At 36.5% G+C, this 18,022-nt stretch overlaps 1 protein-coding gene across 1 annotated transcript; it reads left to right on the top strand.

Moving 5' to 3' along the window:
• The first annotated feature begins 2,298 nt into the window (after positions 1-2,298).
• On the top strand, positions 2,299-2,997 carry LOC110707401. Its single transcript, XM_021885434.1, has one exon. The coding sequence runs from the start codon at positions 2,299-2,301 to the stop codon at positions 2,995-2,997; it is 699 nt and encodes a 232-aa protein (XP_021741126.1).
• Positions 2,998-18,022: the final 15,025 nt, after the last annotated feature.

The following is an 18,022-nucleotide window of genomic DNA, read 5'->3' as shown; positions in this document are numbered from 1 at the left end:
TTTTGGTTTTGAAACTTATATTCTTTTTAAAACTAAGTTAGTTTTCCGCTGCTGATTTCTGAAACTAGCCTTAACGTTTTAACACGTGGCTGTAGCACACTAGTAATTCTCTCACAGGTTATTAAAAGTATTTACAGGTTACTACAAGTTATTACAGGTTAATACAGGTTTTGAAGAGAGAATTATTGGGGTGTTACAGCGGCTGTGGTAGAGGCGCCGACAATAGAACGGCGGCAGCTTATGGTGGTTGTGGTGGTCGTAGCAAGAGCAGCTAGCCCTATTCGAACCCAACACCGTGAAGCAGAACGGTGGTTCAAGCCCTTCAATAGAACGAAGACAAAGGTTGTAGTTGTGGTGGGTAACACATGCACGACAATGGTGGGTGCTTGTGGGCTGTAATGGTGTGTGAAAGTGAAAGAGGAACGTTGAAGGAGGTGAGACAGTGAAAGAAGGAGCGCACAATTGAAGCTAGAAGGAGGGAATGAATACGAGGGAAAGAAGAAGCCTTTAACCCAGTTTTTTTTTAAAAAAAAAAAGGAAGCGGTTTGAACCGCTTCTAATTACTTATTGGAAGCGGTTCAACTCAAACCGCTTCCAATTCTCTCTCTCTCTCTTTTTTTTTTTACGCGGGGTATTTTTGTACAGAATTGGAAGCGGATTCCAATAACCGCTTCCAATTACTGGCTTCCCATTACTTTTTTCTACTAGTGTTTGCGGGAGGCAACCCGTATTTTTCTTGCTTTTTAGAATAATTTTTCCCTTATTTTTGTCTTTTGAGAGGAAGAGAGTAGTGAATTTAATGTGTTTAAGAGTATTTTGTACAGGTTAGAGAAAAAGAGTTAGCCAAATTTTGAAGAAAAAAGAAAAAAAAATACGGACTTGAAACACCATGGCGCGCCCGACCGGGCGAGCACCCGCCCGACTGGGAGCGAGAATAAGTCCGTATGCGAGCATATTTCACCCGACCAGGCGAGATGGCGCCCGACCGGGCACGAGAGAAAGGAATATTTTGGCAATAATTAGCCCGACCGAGCGCACATCCGCCCGACCGAGCGCGAGAATAAAGTTCCATAAAGAGTCAAATTCGCCTGACGGGGCAAATATTCGCCCGACCAGGCGCGAGAGGAAGCAAACTTGAAACCTAAATCTCGCCTGACCGGGGGAGACCCCGCCCACCGGGTGCGAGCCCAGCGAATTCGAATTCGTCAGATCGCCCGACCGGGCGAGAGGTCGCCCAATCGGGCGCGCCTCTATTTCTCCGATATTTTCTTCTTCTTTCTCCTTTCTTTTTCTTCCCTTCTTCTTTCTTACTCTTTCCTCCATACTTTCTCTCTCTAAAACTCCATGTTTCTCGAACTTCTCTCTAAGATCTCTCCTTCATTCCTCATCCAAAATCTATAATTTTAACATCATTTTACTCCCCTCCTCATCCTCTACACATCCAACTTAATATTGTTTGTTTTTGAAGAATCTAAATTCACAATGTTCAAGAGGGCAAGAAGTCAAATAGGCCATAGTTCGGGTTCTAGCGCATCGGTCGACCCGGATCTCCAACTACCCCAACAATGGCCGACGATAAGGATAACCACGGCACAACAACGAGAAAGGCTACTCAACCTCTACGAACGGGAGGTAATTCCTTCTCGATGGTTACACCGAGACACCCTACAATCCCTAGGATTATACGAGCATGTTAGGCGTTTTATGAACGATATTGGCAAGCGTAAATTTGTAGATATGCATTATCCTACATTTAGGGAATTAACTTGTGAATTTTTGTCTTCTTTAAATGTTGTTCAAACAAATAATGGACCAATTATGCATTTTAGATTGAACAATAGGAATATTAGGTTAACATATATTGAATTTTCCCAATTGTTTGATCTTGATCCCCATCCCCCGACCCAATGGCATGAAGAGTACAAAGCTGACGATATTTACTTTGCATTGTCGGGTAAACAGTGCCCTAACTCTCAGCATGCTAGTACTCTTCCCTTTCACCATCCCGTCCCCAAAATCTTCCAAAGATTTTCAGGGACTTATTTCCTAGCTCGCCACGAACCCCATAATGCCCAAACCAACGAGCTAGCTATCCTAGGGCACTATGTGTATGGATACGGGAAATTGAACATCGCCCGTTTTATCATTACCCATCTGAGTAGGCACGCCAATGCCTGTCGCAACAATGCTAAAACCCCTGTTCGTTGTGGCGGCCTAATTACTAGGATAGCAATTAAGAAGACGGGTTTTAACGAGTCTAGGTATGAGGGGTTAACTAACTGTGGGGGGGACACTCTAATGAATTTACCGTATTTTCAATTTTTGAACTGGGTTAGACCTAACCATAGCAATGTTCTAGAGTGGCTTGTTAGGGTAGGAAAGGACTACACCCCCGTTTTCCCTCTTCCTAACCCCGGGCTGACTGCCTTTCCCCCTGGGCAAGAGGCTTACACATACGATATTCTGCTTGTCCATGCCCAGGGCTCGGCACAGCCCCGACCCCGTGCACCATCACCACCACAGCCACACGTTGAGGCACCACCACCACCACACCATGTGCCTCAGCCACCCCCACAACAGCCTAGGCCAGACCCCGAGACCATTTGGGACCTTCAGATCATAGGTCAGGCTATAGGTCGAGTAGAGCAGCCCCAGGGAGACCTTAGGAGGATAGTTGGCTCTCTTGATCAGAGGCTGGGGTACGTTGAGAGGAACCTGGGTAGGGCCCTTTTTCCCATGTATGATGACTATGCTCGTCGGGGTGCTATTCCCGACAATGTTGTTTACCCTGACTGGTACCAGCCACTACCCCAGGGATATGTGGATCCCACCTCCCATGGCATTTACACTAACTATTCTGCATTTGCTGGCTATGGCCGAGACTTTCCCTTTGGGGGGTTAGGGGGGGATGTTAACCCTAACTATTTTGGTGGTAGCTCTTCTGGTGGTGCAGGTGGTAGTGGAGGTGGTGCGATGGATGAGGATGGTGATGATTAGCCATGCTGGGCTAATTCCCAAGTCTATGAGGACATTGTCTGATTTTGGCTTGGGGGAGATTTTTGGATTGAGGTATCTTTCTTCTCTCTCTCTTTTTGTTTTTGTTGTGTATAGTTTAGTTTTATTGCTTTCTAGGTTAGATTAAATGCTTTGAAAAAAATAAAAAAAATCCAAAAATACGTTCCAATGAATGATAAATCATGTTTCCCTATGCCCCATACATGAAAATTGTTTTGATTCTTGGTATATGATGATGAGTATTGTGGATAGATTAGCCATGATTTGATGTTTGATTGCTTGGATGTCTTAACATGCGTCAATTTTGTCCAACTACTTGTGAATATAGTGCTTGACTAGTTGATTTGGTTAGGAATGTTTGTTAGTTCCTGGTATGTCAATGAAGTTTAGTATTGGTTTATAACTTTGAGTAATGTTTGTATGACTCATTATTATGCACATTGAGGAGGACGAAGGCATTTGTTCTTTTAGGTGGCCTTCAAATGATTTTAGATACACTTGTTCCCTTCTTGCTACCCATGTTGTTGCCTTGACTTTTTATTGTTTTTTAGCCACATTACAAGCCCATTTTTGCCCCATTGGTTACTAGTCTCAAGCTTGGCTTGGGGGGAGCTAATAGTGAGTGAGGTGAGGGAGTTGTAGTGTGCACATAATTTGCACAATTTTGGGTGGATTTGAGAAGTTTTTATTTGTTCTTATTTTTGTGGATTGGAAAATAATTGAGAAATTGTTGTTTAGAGAAAAAAATTCCAATGTGAGATAAAAGGAAAAAAAGAGCAAAAAGAAAAAAATATGTTCAAATGTTCTAAGTGAAGGTTGATCAAAAAGAAGGGAAAAAAAAGGAAAAAAGATCAAATTCAAAAGAAAAAAATTCAAAGTTTGTTTGATTCACTCAAGTTCTTTATCATCATAATATTATGAGTGAAGTTGTAAGTGTTGGGGGAATTTTGTTATGATTGAATTGGATGTTTGGTGAATTTTTGGTAGGGTTGAGTTGTGTTGGAGATGATTTGGTCATTATTTATTTTTGACCTTGGTTTTATTTATTAGGATTTTGGCTCCCTTAAGCATGGCTTTATTCTCACATTTTCCCAAATTTATCCTACCTTTTACCCTAACCTTACATTACAAGCTTTGAAGACCTTTCGACCTTTGTGCATAGAGTTGTGTGAATGTGAAATTAGTTGTTTATCAATCCAAAAAATGATTTGATGTATTCCGAGTCGACTACTAGGTTGAGTGCATGTCTTTTAAACACATGAGTACGTGAGTTGGGAGGGCATTGTTCACATTAAAGGGGTTGGATGGAGAGCGATCGAGTACATCTTTTACTCGCCACATAAATGAGAGTTGAATGTGTGAGCACTAGTCTTGAACTCTATATGCTCTTGTGGTTTGCTCTATTTGACAATTGTTAGGAAGGATGAGTAGTTGGATGGATTCGATTGGTTGATTTTGATGCATGCTTGTTGGATTTGCCTTGAATTGGTTATGTTTGGTTTTAATTGATTTTTGGGGTGAAGAATGATTTATTTGTTCGTTGATGAGCTCTTTGCTTTGGGACAAGCAAAGGTTTGGCTTGGGGGAGTTTGATATGTTTGTTTTATATAGTGATATTTTTGGCACTTTTATTACTAATATGCGTTTTCTAGTGTTTTCGTAGTTTTGGTACTATTTTATAGGAAATTGCAGATTTGGAGCATTTTCCCGGACTATTGATAAGCCACTACGAGCATTGGAGAATTATGACCGTATTTCATAGCCCAAGACCGGTTGGGGTCATCAAATTGGTGATTAAGGGCTCGGCATAGAAGAGACCGAGCTGAGGCAATGGACCAAGTATTCAAGACCCAAGGTGGAAAACCCGAAATTGGGCCAAGAGAAATAGCCCAAAAGTGAATGTCCAGCTTTGCCCGGGAGCTCGCCCGACCGGGCAAGCCCTCGCCCTGAGGCGCGCCCGGCCGGGCGAGGCATATAGAGGAAAAGAAGTGTTCGCCCTAACGCGAGCCCGACCGGGCGCGAATGAAGCTAAAAGAGTCAAAAAGGCGGGCCCGGCCGGGCGAAGCTCCGCCCGACCGGGCGCGTGATTCTGAAGAGTTTTAGGATTTAATTTGTTTTATCTTTTTAGCCTAAGTATAAATACGATTTATTTTAGGAAGTTTAGGACGAGTTTTTTTTATTCTCTTTACTTAATTTTCGGATTTAGTTTAAGCTTTTGTTAATACTCTTACTTTCTCTCTCTACACTCTTGAGATTTATACAATTCACCATTTTCGTTTATTTTGGTAATGATTTCTTCCCTTTTATTTTCAGTAATTTTATTGCTTAGATTAATTATGTCTTGCATAATTGTTTTGATTAGTTCAGATTTAATTATGTGTGAGTGGTTTTATTTCTAGGGTTATGGGGATCCATAAATAATATGAAGGGGTAATTTATTATTGTTAATTGTTGATGCTTTGGTTGATTTCCTATTGATTAATTTAATGCTATGCAATTAGATTAGGCCTAGTTTAATTGTATGAGTTATGCAATATTGATTCGAGATTCGAGAGATGAGAATTGATGTTTAGGCTTAGTTTCAATAGGCAGATTAATTTATAAATGGTTAAGTCAAGCTTCGAGAGATGCGATATAATACCGGTAGATTAATTCTGTGATTGTAAACGTAGCGAAAACCCTTTATAATCTGATTAATTGATGCACTGGTAATTGATTGTTGTGTTTTACCCTGGAATATTATTTATTGGTGAACCTATACCCTAGGCCTTTTATTATTGATTTCCTCCCTTAGTTTAATTATTTTCCATTAGTTTAATTCTCATTAAAAACAATTTGGTTACTTGATAATTTAGATTATATTAATTGATTAGGAATAAAAAGACTTGTTTCGCTGTGGATTCGACCTTACTTCCTATCTATTTTAGTTAGTGGTTTTAGGAATTACTTTTGATTAGGTGATACGACTTTAGTCTGTCAGTTACAGCTCTTCATGATCATGTAGTTGCTCTGGAGGATCGGTTGACTACTCACATGGACTCCACAGCTCAAACATTCAAGACTGAAGTGCAGCAGAGTCATCAAACCATCCTAGATACCATCAAGGAGGTCGCATTTGAAGAAGTAATAGAGGAAGATGCTGCTGCAGCCCAACAAAACCCCCAGCCCAAGCCTAACTCACTTAGCCTCTTTTGCAATTTATATTGAACAATGATGCTTTTTTTTTTTATTTTTTTTTATCTTGAACTATATTTTTCTCTCGGTTTGTAATTTGGAACTGGCTCTGTTTGTCTTGCTAATTGGTATTACATGTTGGTTGCATACTTTCTATGTGCGCATGCTTAATCATTCCTGCATTCGGATTTACTACCCCCTCCGTAGCGTAGTACTATGTATAGCTTGTGCTCTGTCTTTTATTTTGATAATGCCAAAGGGGGAAGAGGAGGACAAACTCAGCCAAGGCCAAGTCAAACCGGTTCCATTCAAGTCATCATTCAAGTCAAGGTATAAAACTGATATTTTCCATTTTCATGAATGATGCAAATTTCCTTAATTTCTTTTCTTTAACTTTGTTTCTGTTTAATTTAATTTTTAGTTTATTATTTTGAGTGCCTGGATGAATATTTTGTTTACCGAGTTTGTCTTTTTTGTCATCATCAAAAAGGGGGAATATTGTTAACCCTCTTAGTATTTTGATGATTAACAGAACAAAACAAACTCTGACTAATGATGTTTGCTAAGTCTTGGTAGAACAAAAAGATTCAGGCATAAACAAAATGTTGCGGAGTAGGAGCAAAGGGATTGGAAGTCTTGATGATTAATATGCAAGCTTTCAAGAAGAAGAGCAAACTCCAGTACTTAGATAGTTAGATTCTCTGTAAGCACTAGAGTATTAATGTGTAGAGAGGAACTCAGTTAGGAATAAAATGTTTTAACGAAAATACAAATCAGTTTATTCCTTAATTAAAGATAAAGTAAAATCAGTTTTTGATAAGATATATTTTTGTAAGTAAATAATAATAATTGTTTAATTAAAAGATAAGTTTGTTATTTTTAATTAAATAATTATTTAATGATTTTATCTTTTAAAAACAATAAAATCTTTTTACTGGTTTTACTCTTGACCAAGTAAAGTTGGTTATCTATTTTTAAGGAATCACGTGGATGGCTTGAGAGGAAAGTCAGGGAGATCTTACTGCCCACTCCCTACCCAACGTTCTCTAACTTTCATAGTTAAGGGTGAATGTGGATCATGGGATGAGTGGGAAACAAGATTGAGACTTTCCCTCTCTCTATAAAAGGCTAGCAACGATTCTGATTTAGCAGTGGAAAAATATTCAGTTTTCAGAGCTTTAAGTTTCCAAAGTATTTACTGTCTTAGAGCTGAGTTCCTTCCTACCTTAATCCTCTCTAGTGCATTAGGAAAGTCTGTAATTACTTTTGTAATTGGGATTGGGGTTTGTGAGAGTTGTAATTGAGAGACTTGAGTGAGTCTATCACAAAGTTGTAAGTGATTCAGAGTCGAATCACTGAGAGAGATAAGCTACGGCTGAGGGACCGTAGCTGGGGTACTTGAGTTCCTAGAGGAACTTAAGTGTAGGCTGAATATTCACAGTTGTAAATGAGTTTTTGCATAGTGAAATATTTCGAAAAGTCTATCTCGTGTGTTCTCTCTTTTCATACTTTGTTTAATTCACCCCTCCCCCTCTTGTAATAGACATCGTTCCAACAATGAAAGATCTACCAAGTATTTGAGTGAAAACACATACACAGTCTCCATAATAAGCAGTAGATAAATACGATTTTGAAAATTCTATTTTATTCAATTCACATGCATAGTTCTCGTACGTTACGATGATTATCTAAAAAATATAAACATCGTTGAAATTTTTTGGTTTTTCCTTTTTCAAAAGTTAAACATTACAGACTGATGTAGCTAATAAAGGCTCGTTGGCAAATTTATTGAAACTTGTAGATAACAATCCTTAATGGCAGGATTAAATTCTAAAACTATTCTCCAAAAAATAAAAATATGTTACTATGAATTGTAGGGCTTTTCCCTAGGAAAAGGGAGCCCTTCCAGAAATCCTCAACGGCCACGGTCAAAGCCGAGGCTGAAGAGGGGGTTTGGAAATAGTTTTCAACCAGCAATTGACGCGCCTCGGTTATTACCTCACTAGCTGCGTCATTGCCCCAAGCGCAAAGATTAATATTACCTTCCAGAGTTTTCGCTAATATACTAGTGTCATTGGTTGTTTATGTCTTAAACTATATGATATGGGACAAGAATAAGAACCTGATCATTAGTACCAAAACTATACAAATAGCTCTAACCATTTTGCATAGTTGAGTACCCTTGAGCTACAAAACTATAAGTACCAGCTCTACCCTATCTACCCTTATCCTATAAGTACATAATTATTTATAAAGAGAGTGTACAAATTTTGAAGATTGAGAGTTTGTAGTGTTGTGAATCAAAGTTTAACAAACCAACAATATTCTGTTTATACATACCAAGCTAAGTTTGGCCTAGTTGAAAGGAAAACTCCTTCCAACAGTTCAATCCTCACTAAGGCCTCTAAGGGCAATTTAGGGGAGGGAATTCTTTCACCAAATTATCTTTATTTACATCTAAGTAAGTTCAAAAATAAGGTTCAAGTAATATTTATATCTAAACACGTACATGCATTAAACACGGCCTTAAGAAATAAGACAAGACCAATTTCCCCTGACCCTAACGTATGTATGTCACCAATGTCAATAATCCAATCTATCTTACACTTTTTACGTGATTAGTAAATTAATTTTCATTAAATCAACAATCAAAACGTCACATACAATAGTTCATAGTACAACAACTCGATCACTTTTATCTTCAATGATATATCTTTAAACTAATTAATGTGAAACTAACTATATCTATAGTCAAAGTATTGTATTAGTACACACGCATATTTAAAACAAGGTTTAACAACTAGTTTTTGTTTCTTTTAATATTAATGGGAGATATATTAGTCTTTATGGTTCTCCATATAAAAGAATAATTAATATGCATGGAGAAAAATTACTCAAAACCATACTATTGTTCATAAGCCAAGATATATAATGTATTTCAAGATTTTTATTGGAAAACTATTATCAATAATTTAAAACAATAAGGCAAAAGAAAGTGATACTTATCCAAGCAATTTTCACAGTTTGAATATAGTGATGGCATGCATGCAACACTACACATTTCCGATAATTTGGAAACAAATCTGATCCAACTAACATTTAATAATAAGTTGAGATAATATAATCATAGAACGACGACATACACAGGCTGAAGGTAAGAGCAATACAACTTAGCTTAGATAAAGTTTGCTAGCACCTTATAGATAGATGCAGCAGTCTCCGCCATGCATATACTATACATACATACATACATACATACACACTGTACGTGGGGAAGATGACATACATTGTACCTTCCTTTATTTAATTGGTATTAGAGACTCTTTTTTAGAGTTTTGGGACTAAGGCTTTGTTGTTGTTGTAGACTCTTTCTTAGAGAGTACATAGAGCCAACAACGTAACCCAGGCCATCGTTAATTATAGAATATGGATATGAGTGGGATGCAAACACCAACACAGTGATATATAGGGTTCAACATATGGTACGCAAGGTTCCCCAATGCTTGCGTGGCAAGTAAGAATAAAAAGCAATAAAAATAACACTTTGGATTATTTTAGGAAGATACCTATATAAGTCGGAATTATTCCAAAATAATCAAAAGTTGAGATTATTTAAAGAAAATCGGTCAAAGTTGAGATCATTAATTCAATTTTTTCCTGTAAAAAAAATTACAATGGATATACAATATATACCCGATTTTTTCAATATTTTTTAATTAGTCACTTTAATTGAAAAAAAATATTAACCCTAGAACATTGTTTTTAAAATCGTGATTCAATTCTTGAAATCTTACAAATTTTCAATTCATATATGGCCATACATTTTAATTTTGGATACTAATTGATTATACATATTATCATAACTAGTGAACACTTCACAAATTTAAAAGTTGTCTATCTACGAAGTTATAGTTAAAATATATTGTCAATTAATAGTTGCTTATTGATTATAAATATTTTCTATTATTAAGTAGGTTCTTAACTTGTAAAACTTGTAATAAAAACGCATTTAATAAATTTCTTACCTTGTAATAATTAAGTTCTTAACGTTTTGATTGTGTTGTTCATTAAAACTGACTATTTTACGATTCGATTATAAAAATCCATTTCAATACAAAGTAGAATCACGATTTTGATAATTTTGCCCTTAAAGCACCTAGTGCAAGCACCTACCCGAGGGGATTCTCCCGTATTGAATTGGTTGCTATTCCGATATCACTTGGAGTTTGTTTGCAGAGTTACTGATCCATGGTAGATTGGTGGTGTCATAGACTCATAGTGTGTCTCGGTCTAAAATAAGTCAAATAATAAAGGAAAAATTACTTTAATTAATCTAACCTTACTTTACTCCGTTCTCCCAAAATAACCTCACATTTGGATTATTCCATTACAATTCCACCTTTCACACCTATTTTCCCATAATGAACCCAAATGACCGGTTACCTAAACAACCAGTCATTTTTTTCTTTCTCCTCCCTCCTCCCATCTTCCTCCATTCCCACCACCCAAAGTTCCACACCCTTCTTTCTTCCCCCTCCACCAACCACTGTAGCCCCTTCTCGTTGACAGACTTGTCAGGCCCCTTCCCCTAGCAAACCTGCCGGCTTAAAAAACCGGCCCACCCCTCCCTCCTCCACTTCTAAATCGGCTTACTCCCACCCAAAAAATAAAAAATAAAAAAATTTAAACCCCTTTAATTTGCACTGTTTCGGGGGTGGAGGAGGTGATTTAGTGGGCTAGGGTTTTAGTTATGGGTTGTTTCGGGGTTATGGGTGGCAATTTCGGGGGCTAGGGTTTTGGTTATGGGTTGTTTCAGGTTATGGTTGGGGTGGAGGAGGTGGTTTCTGAGTGGCGGTTTCAGGACTAGGGTTTTGGTTATGGGTGGTTTAGGGGGTGGGGAGGAGGGGAGGGCCAGTTTCGTGGTGGTAGGGCTGAGGAAGGGGCAGCCACTGCCGGTGGTGGGCTGGAGGCGGTCATGGAGGATTAGAGAGGTGAGAGAAAGGTGGGTTTTTTTTTAAAAAAAAATGTAAATTAAAATCTAAACCAAACCAATAAAAACATGACACGTAAGCAAGGTCATCTAACACGTAAGCAAGGTGACCTGCTGGGGTTGATATATATGAGAAGATGGGGTAAAAGGTTGGATTATTCTGGAATAATCAAAAGGTGGGATTATTTTGGGGGAATAGAGTAAAGGTTGGATTATTTAAAGTAATTTTTCCAATAATAAATAAATAAACATAAAAAGTAAATAAATCAATAACATAATACTAACACAGACATCAGGAATGACACGTGTCACTTCCTAATGTTGTTTTTCCCTCCAAAACTCTCCCTTCCCTTTTGGCAAAAAACTTTTATTTTTAGAATATTTGTATAATAAAACTATAATAATATTATTCCAAATCTTATACTCCCTCCATTCCTGAAAATTCGACTCACTTTGCATTTGCACGGTATCCAATGAACATCTTTGACCATTAATAACTTCGGCTATGTATAGATAAAATTTTTAAAAAGTTGATATTTGAAAGATTTATCATAAGGGGAATCTAATAAGATCAAACTTTTTAATTTATTTTGATTGTATAAATCATAAAATGTGGTCAAAGTTATTTTATTTTGACCACATGAATAGTAAGTTAGTCGAACTTTCAGAAACGGAGGTAGTATATTATCTTTACATAAATAAAATGTATTTTTTTTATTTCGTGTTCTTAATTCTTCCATACACATTTACCTAAAATATTATTCCAACTCTTTTTAAATTATAGAAAAAGTGAGTCACTGGTTCAGATATAAGATACAATCATTACCGCCTGGACATCTTTTAACGGAGTATTATTGAATTTTGCCCAAAAAGTAATAATAAAATTAAATCATATCGTTGATATTAAAGAAATTACTTTATAATATCACATTGTGTTTTTTTCAAATACCTCTAATATTTTGTTTCTTAGACTAATGGAGTGTTAGATATGACTATGAAATAAATGTTGTGTTTGACAGCTATATCATATGTCTAATTCTAGAAGAATGTAAAATATCGATCAATTGTTTGTTATTACGTAATTAAATAAATTAATATCTTAGTAAATACAAAAAAAATTTATTCTCTTTTGCTGAAATATTTGAATGATATAATAAATTTATTGACATTATAAATAAGTTGCATAGTAAAAGATACGTCGGACGTAGTGACAAGTGACATCTTCTTGTGTATCCTTTTTTTTTCCAATAAATAGCTATTATCTAAAAATAAATTTTAAGGCAATAAATAAACAATAATTATTGGATAGCTTCAAACACAATTTTATATAATAACAAAGAGCGACGATATCATGTAGAGCATCAATTCATAAATAGAAAATGTGCAATTAATAATATAGGTTAGTGTTGCCTAATTGTGGATTATTATTGCCTTTAATAATTCGAGTAGTATTTATTTCTATTGAAATTATTTTATTGGATATAAAGGTGATATATTATTTGTAATTTATATATTTACATATATGTTGTGCTAATAGTTTACTGTAGATTTTATTCTATTGTTTGATTAATATTTTCATGTTTATTAAAGGGCATTTATAAATATGTTTTTAGTCATATAGTCACTAGATTGTATTGTTTTAGTGGGAATAATATGCATCATTAATGTAATACAATATATACTACTTTTAAATATTTGCAATACAACTAGTTAACAATAATTTTTTTTTTCTCAATTGTAATTTTAATAATTTTTTCCTTATAATTATTTTTCTATATGCATTGCATTTGTTTATTGTCTCATTTTTATATTATATTATATCACAATTAATTATGGAAAAAAGATTATTATTACTTGTGTACCAAAAAAAAACAAAAAAAATTATTACTACCATGCATCGCACGGGCAGTAATCTAGTATCAACCAAACTAAACCCAGCATGAAACCCAATATTTACATCAATTCAATTCCTCCCCCTAAAAAAATTTTCAAGAAATTTATTTGATGTTACTAATAGTTTGAGATTATTTTAACAATGTCAACATATTAATTTCTCACTGTGTCGACAAATTAGTTGTTGAAATTACAGTAATTAATTACTCCTTTGCTACATATATTGACAGGCTAAAGTCTTATCAACTAATCAAAAGTAATTCCTAAAATCACTAACTAAAATAGATAGGGAAGTAGGGTCAAATCCACAAAAAAACATCGTTCTTCTATTCCTAATTAATTAAAATAATCTAAATTATCAAGAAACAAATAAGGTTTGTAAGAATTAATCTAAAGGAATAATCAATAATAAAAGGCCTAAGGTCACATGTTCACCAATAATTAATACTGCGGGATAAAACATAACAATCAACGATTAATATTGCAAACATAACATGATTAACAGGCTCTCGCAATTTATTAATCAACAAAGATCTAGCAGGCTCTCGCAATTTACTAGATATAAGTTCCTATTGAAAATAGCATTTAATATCAAATTAACATCTGCTCGATTCATCAATTCAATATTGTTATACTTTTACAATCAAATCACATCTGCTCGATTCATAATCTAATTGCAAAGAATTAAAATAATTCAATAAGAAATTGTCATGCAATATCAATAATCAATAAAAACAAATTATCCCTTCATTATGGATCCCCCAAGAACCATAGAATTAAACTACTCACACATATTTAAATCTAAACTAATCAAAGCAATTAAAGTAAGCATAATAAAAACAAGAATAATAATTAAAACTAAATAGCAAAAGCGTAAACGAAGGCTGAAAGTAACAAACTAAGACCATATCACACAGGTCAAATTCTCTCTAAACAATTACTCCCTTTAGAGTCGCATCCCTAGCTCAATTCTAGGGTTCTTGTTCTTGTTCTTGAGCTCTTATTTGTTCTTGGTGGGGCTCTAATTTAAGATTACACTTGTCGAGATCTCAGCGTGGATTGATGTCCTATATATTCACTCCTAAGGTAAATTATAGGTACTGTTTACCAGAGCAAGGTGTTTAATTCTGCTTCACTGGGAAGCTAGGTGTTTATTTTTGCTTTGTTCTTCAGTTTGTTGGGTAACATCTGTCCTCATACATGCAAGTTCTTTCTTACTCCTTAATTAATTTATCTCTTTTTACCCCCCTCATCCCTTTTCTTTATATATTAAGTCTCCTATCTCAATTATATATTGTTATTTCTTTAATCAATTCTTTATTCTTTATTCTTTATATATATCAAGATGTTGTCTGCTCTAGATGGTATGCTCCTATTATAGTGAAAAGGGTAGGTCGTTATTTTGGCTTCTTTTGTGAACACCCTAGAGATAAGGAAGCTCTGCTGGAGAATCATGTCTCTGCTTCACAACTTGATAACTCTGAAACTAATAGGAAGCGCAGGCAACTTCAAATGGCTGATACAAGTTCCAAACGTCAGAAAAAAGCTGAATGGGATTCATCTGATGAGGAATCCTTTTCTGAGCAGCAGGATGATCAGGATGATATGAATGTTGATACTCACTTGGGTGGGGCGGCTAGCCTTTCACAGCCCCCAAAGTGGTCAATGAAGTTCGTATCTTTCAATTGTAGGGGTACTAATGACTTAGAATCTCCAAAGTTACATTATGTATTTTGGTTGATTAGGTCTTTTTTGCCCATGTTTTTGTTTCTTTCAGAAACTAAAACCGATGTAAACACTATAGCTAGTAAACTTAGTAGTAGTAATCCCTCTTTTGTGTGTGGAGTTGATGCGAAAGGTACTAAAGGTGCATCTTAGTTCTAGCTTGGACTTCCATGGAAGTTTTTTGTGTCTTTAAGTCCAAGCATTTAGTGCTTTGTACAGTACTTGATGATAATAGTCATAGATGGAGTGTGATGTTTGTGTATGGTGCTTCTATTTTACAAGAAAAATCAGCTGTTTGGTCACAAATGCTTACTCTTTTAGCTAGCAATCCAACTGTCTTATAGTTGGTGATTTTAACCAAATTGAATCACGATTAGATAAGTTAGGCGGGTCTCCTTTGATTTTGGGATGGGAGGACTTTTTGGATTGGATAATTAACTCTAATCTGTTAGGAACTCCGTTCTGGAAAATTCCCTGTTTTGAGAAACAAAATTTGTTTCTCATGGGGGCATTTTCGGGAATAAATCAACAACTTTTTCATTATTGTGGGCTCCACAATTGAATAAAGTTGTTGATTTATTTACAAAAATGTCATGTGAGAAATAAATTTTGTTTCTCACTATGAGCAACTGGGGCTCCCTCCTCCGTTCTCGGGTCCCCGGTTTACGTGGACTAATTTTAGAGATCCTCCTGAACTTATTCTTGAACGTTTGGATAGATCTTATATGTCTCAAGGCTGGTTTAACCTTTTCCCAGCTACAAAGGTTTTAAACCAGCCAATTTTAGTGTCTGATCATGCAGCAATCATAGTGGATACTAATTCAGTATCTTTTCAGAAGAATAGACCATATCAGTCGGAAAATTGGTGTCTTAATTTTCCAGAGATAGGGGAGATTATATGTCAAGTATGGAAAATAGACTTTCCTGGTTCTCCAAGCTTCGTACTTTCCAGCAGAATGAGTGTGGCTAGAAATCGTCTTCGGCACTGGTGCTTAGATAATAAAAAGCTGTGGGCCGGGGGATTAACTGGAATCACGTTACTGAGAATTTAAGTGGTGAGGTGAGATGGTTTCTGGTATGACTTCGGCGATGAATTATGTTTCTAAGATAAGGTCGACATCAAGTGAGGTTGCTCTCATAAACCAATATTGGAGGCAGCGGATGAAAGAGCAATGGTTAATACAGGGTGACTGTCCTACCAGACTACTCTTTTGAAAAGTGAAACAAAGGCAAGCAAATAAGAACTTCTGCAAATTAGGGATGATAGTGGTCAGGTTTTTACAGGCCAAGAGAACATTCAAGCCACTATAGATCTCTCTCTAAAGTCAGTGTACGAGTCGGATTTGGTAGCTTGTAATGATGAAGAGGTCGACTTAGTGCTACGGGAGCTAGCTCTTCCTCAAATTTCCCAGAACCAAACAACTCAACTAATGCGGCCTATTTCATATCAAGAGGTAGAGAGGGCCGTGTTTGATTTGAAAGGGTCAACATCGCCAGGTCCGGATGGCATTACTACGGAATTTTTTCATAGGCACTGGAGGACGGTAGGCCTGTCTGTGTTCCAAGCGATGGAACGGTTTTTTGAAACAGGCTATCTTCTTCGAGATTGGAATCATTCTATTTTGGTTATGATTCCCAAAATTGCAAATCCGGAAGAGGTAAAGCATCTACGCCCTATTAGTTTGTGTAATACCATCTATAAAATTGCCTCAAAGTGTTTAAAAAGGTTCTCCCTGGTCTTATAGCGAATTCGCAACATGCCTTTGTTCAGGGACGTTATAGGAGTGATAATGTTATTTTATGTCCGGAACTTATAGATGTTATTAATAAGGAAAGGGTGGGAGGAGTTAATCTGGACTCGATCAAATTAAATATGAATACGGCTTACGATAGGATTCATTGGGGGTTTATCCTTAAGGTACTTCGAGCCTATGGGTTTCCACCTCATTGGATTCAGCTAATTGAACAGTGTGTATCCACTGTCTCGTTCCAATCCCTGGTTAATGGTAAGGTGTCAACAGGGTTTTCTCCTCAGTGTGGTATTCGTCAAGGTGATCCGTTAACTCCGTTCCTCTTTTTATTCTGTATGGATATCCTAAGTAGGATGCTACAAATAGGGGAAGATATTGGTAGTTTTCAGGGAGTTTGAGTTGTCAGAAGGGCACTAACTGTGTCTCATCTTTTCTTTGCAGATGATGCAATGATTTTCTTCAAATCGGATCGGGCTTCTTGTATGTCTATCAATCACATTGTATCTAGGTTTTGTTTGGTATCGGGCCAACAGTTGAACCTTAACAAATCCTTTATAAAGTTCAGTCCAAATACATCAGAGGAAAATCAGTACGAATTCAAGAACGTGTTTGGAATGACACAGGTTAAGGTTTTTGGTCATCATTTAGTCGTACCAATCGACATGTCAAGGAAGAAAGGTACGCATTTTACGTACTTGATTGACAAGGTTATGGAGAAAATAATTTCATGGAACTCAGTTTTCCTATCACAGGTTCAGAAACTAGTTCTGATAAATTCGGTGTTAGTATCTATGGTCTCACATATCTTTTCAGCAGTGGATATTCCTGTTTCTATTTTATCGAAGATTGATGCTCTGATTATCAAGTTCTTTTGGGCAAAGCAAGGGGAAAGGGGTATGCATTGGGTACGGAAAGGAATTTTACATAAACCTAAGGGAATGGGAGGTCTGGGTATCCGTAGTCTGCAGGTCCTCAATACGTCCTTTAGAAATAATGAAACAGGTTTGGAGAATGCATCGTAATCCGAATTCATTGGTGTCAAGGATATACACAGCAAAACACCCTTTTTCATTGATTACAGGCACACAAGCTTTACTTAGAGGTAAAGTTCTCTCACCGGGGATGAGGGGCCTTCGAAAGGCAGAAGGCAGGTTACTGGATGGGTGTGCTTGGAAAATTGGGGATGGTCACAAGGTTACAGCGGGTACAGGGAAGTGGGTGCAAGGCTATAATCCAACCTTTGCTTCATCAGATACGCTTGTGCAGGCTGACTTGGAAAGTCAAGGACTTTATATCCGCCTCTACTAATTGTTGGAATCTTCCCCTGATCCAGCAATCCTTCGATTTCAAGGATGCTAGGTCGATCATCTCGATGGAAATTCCTGATCACCCAAAACCTGATTTTATGTACTGGATAGGTCATCCGTCAGGTAACTTTTCAATTAAATTTGCATATTGTTTTCTTCAGAATTCG

This window comes from Chenopodium quinoa, unplaced genomic scaffold, assembly GCF_001683475.1.
Source record: "Chenopodium quinoa cultivar QQ74 unplaced genomic scaffold, ASM168347v1, whole genome shotgun sequence".
NCBI classification, from domain to species: Eukaryota; Viridiplantae; Streptophyta; class Magnoliopsida; order Caryophyllales; family Amaranthaceae; genus Chenopodium; species Chenopodium quinoa.
This window is presented reverse-complemented; position numbering and strand designations above follow the sequence as displayed.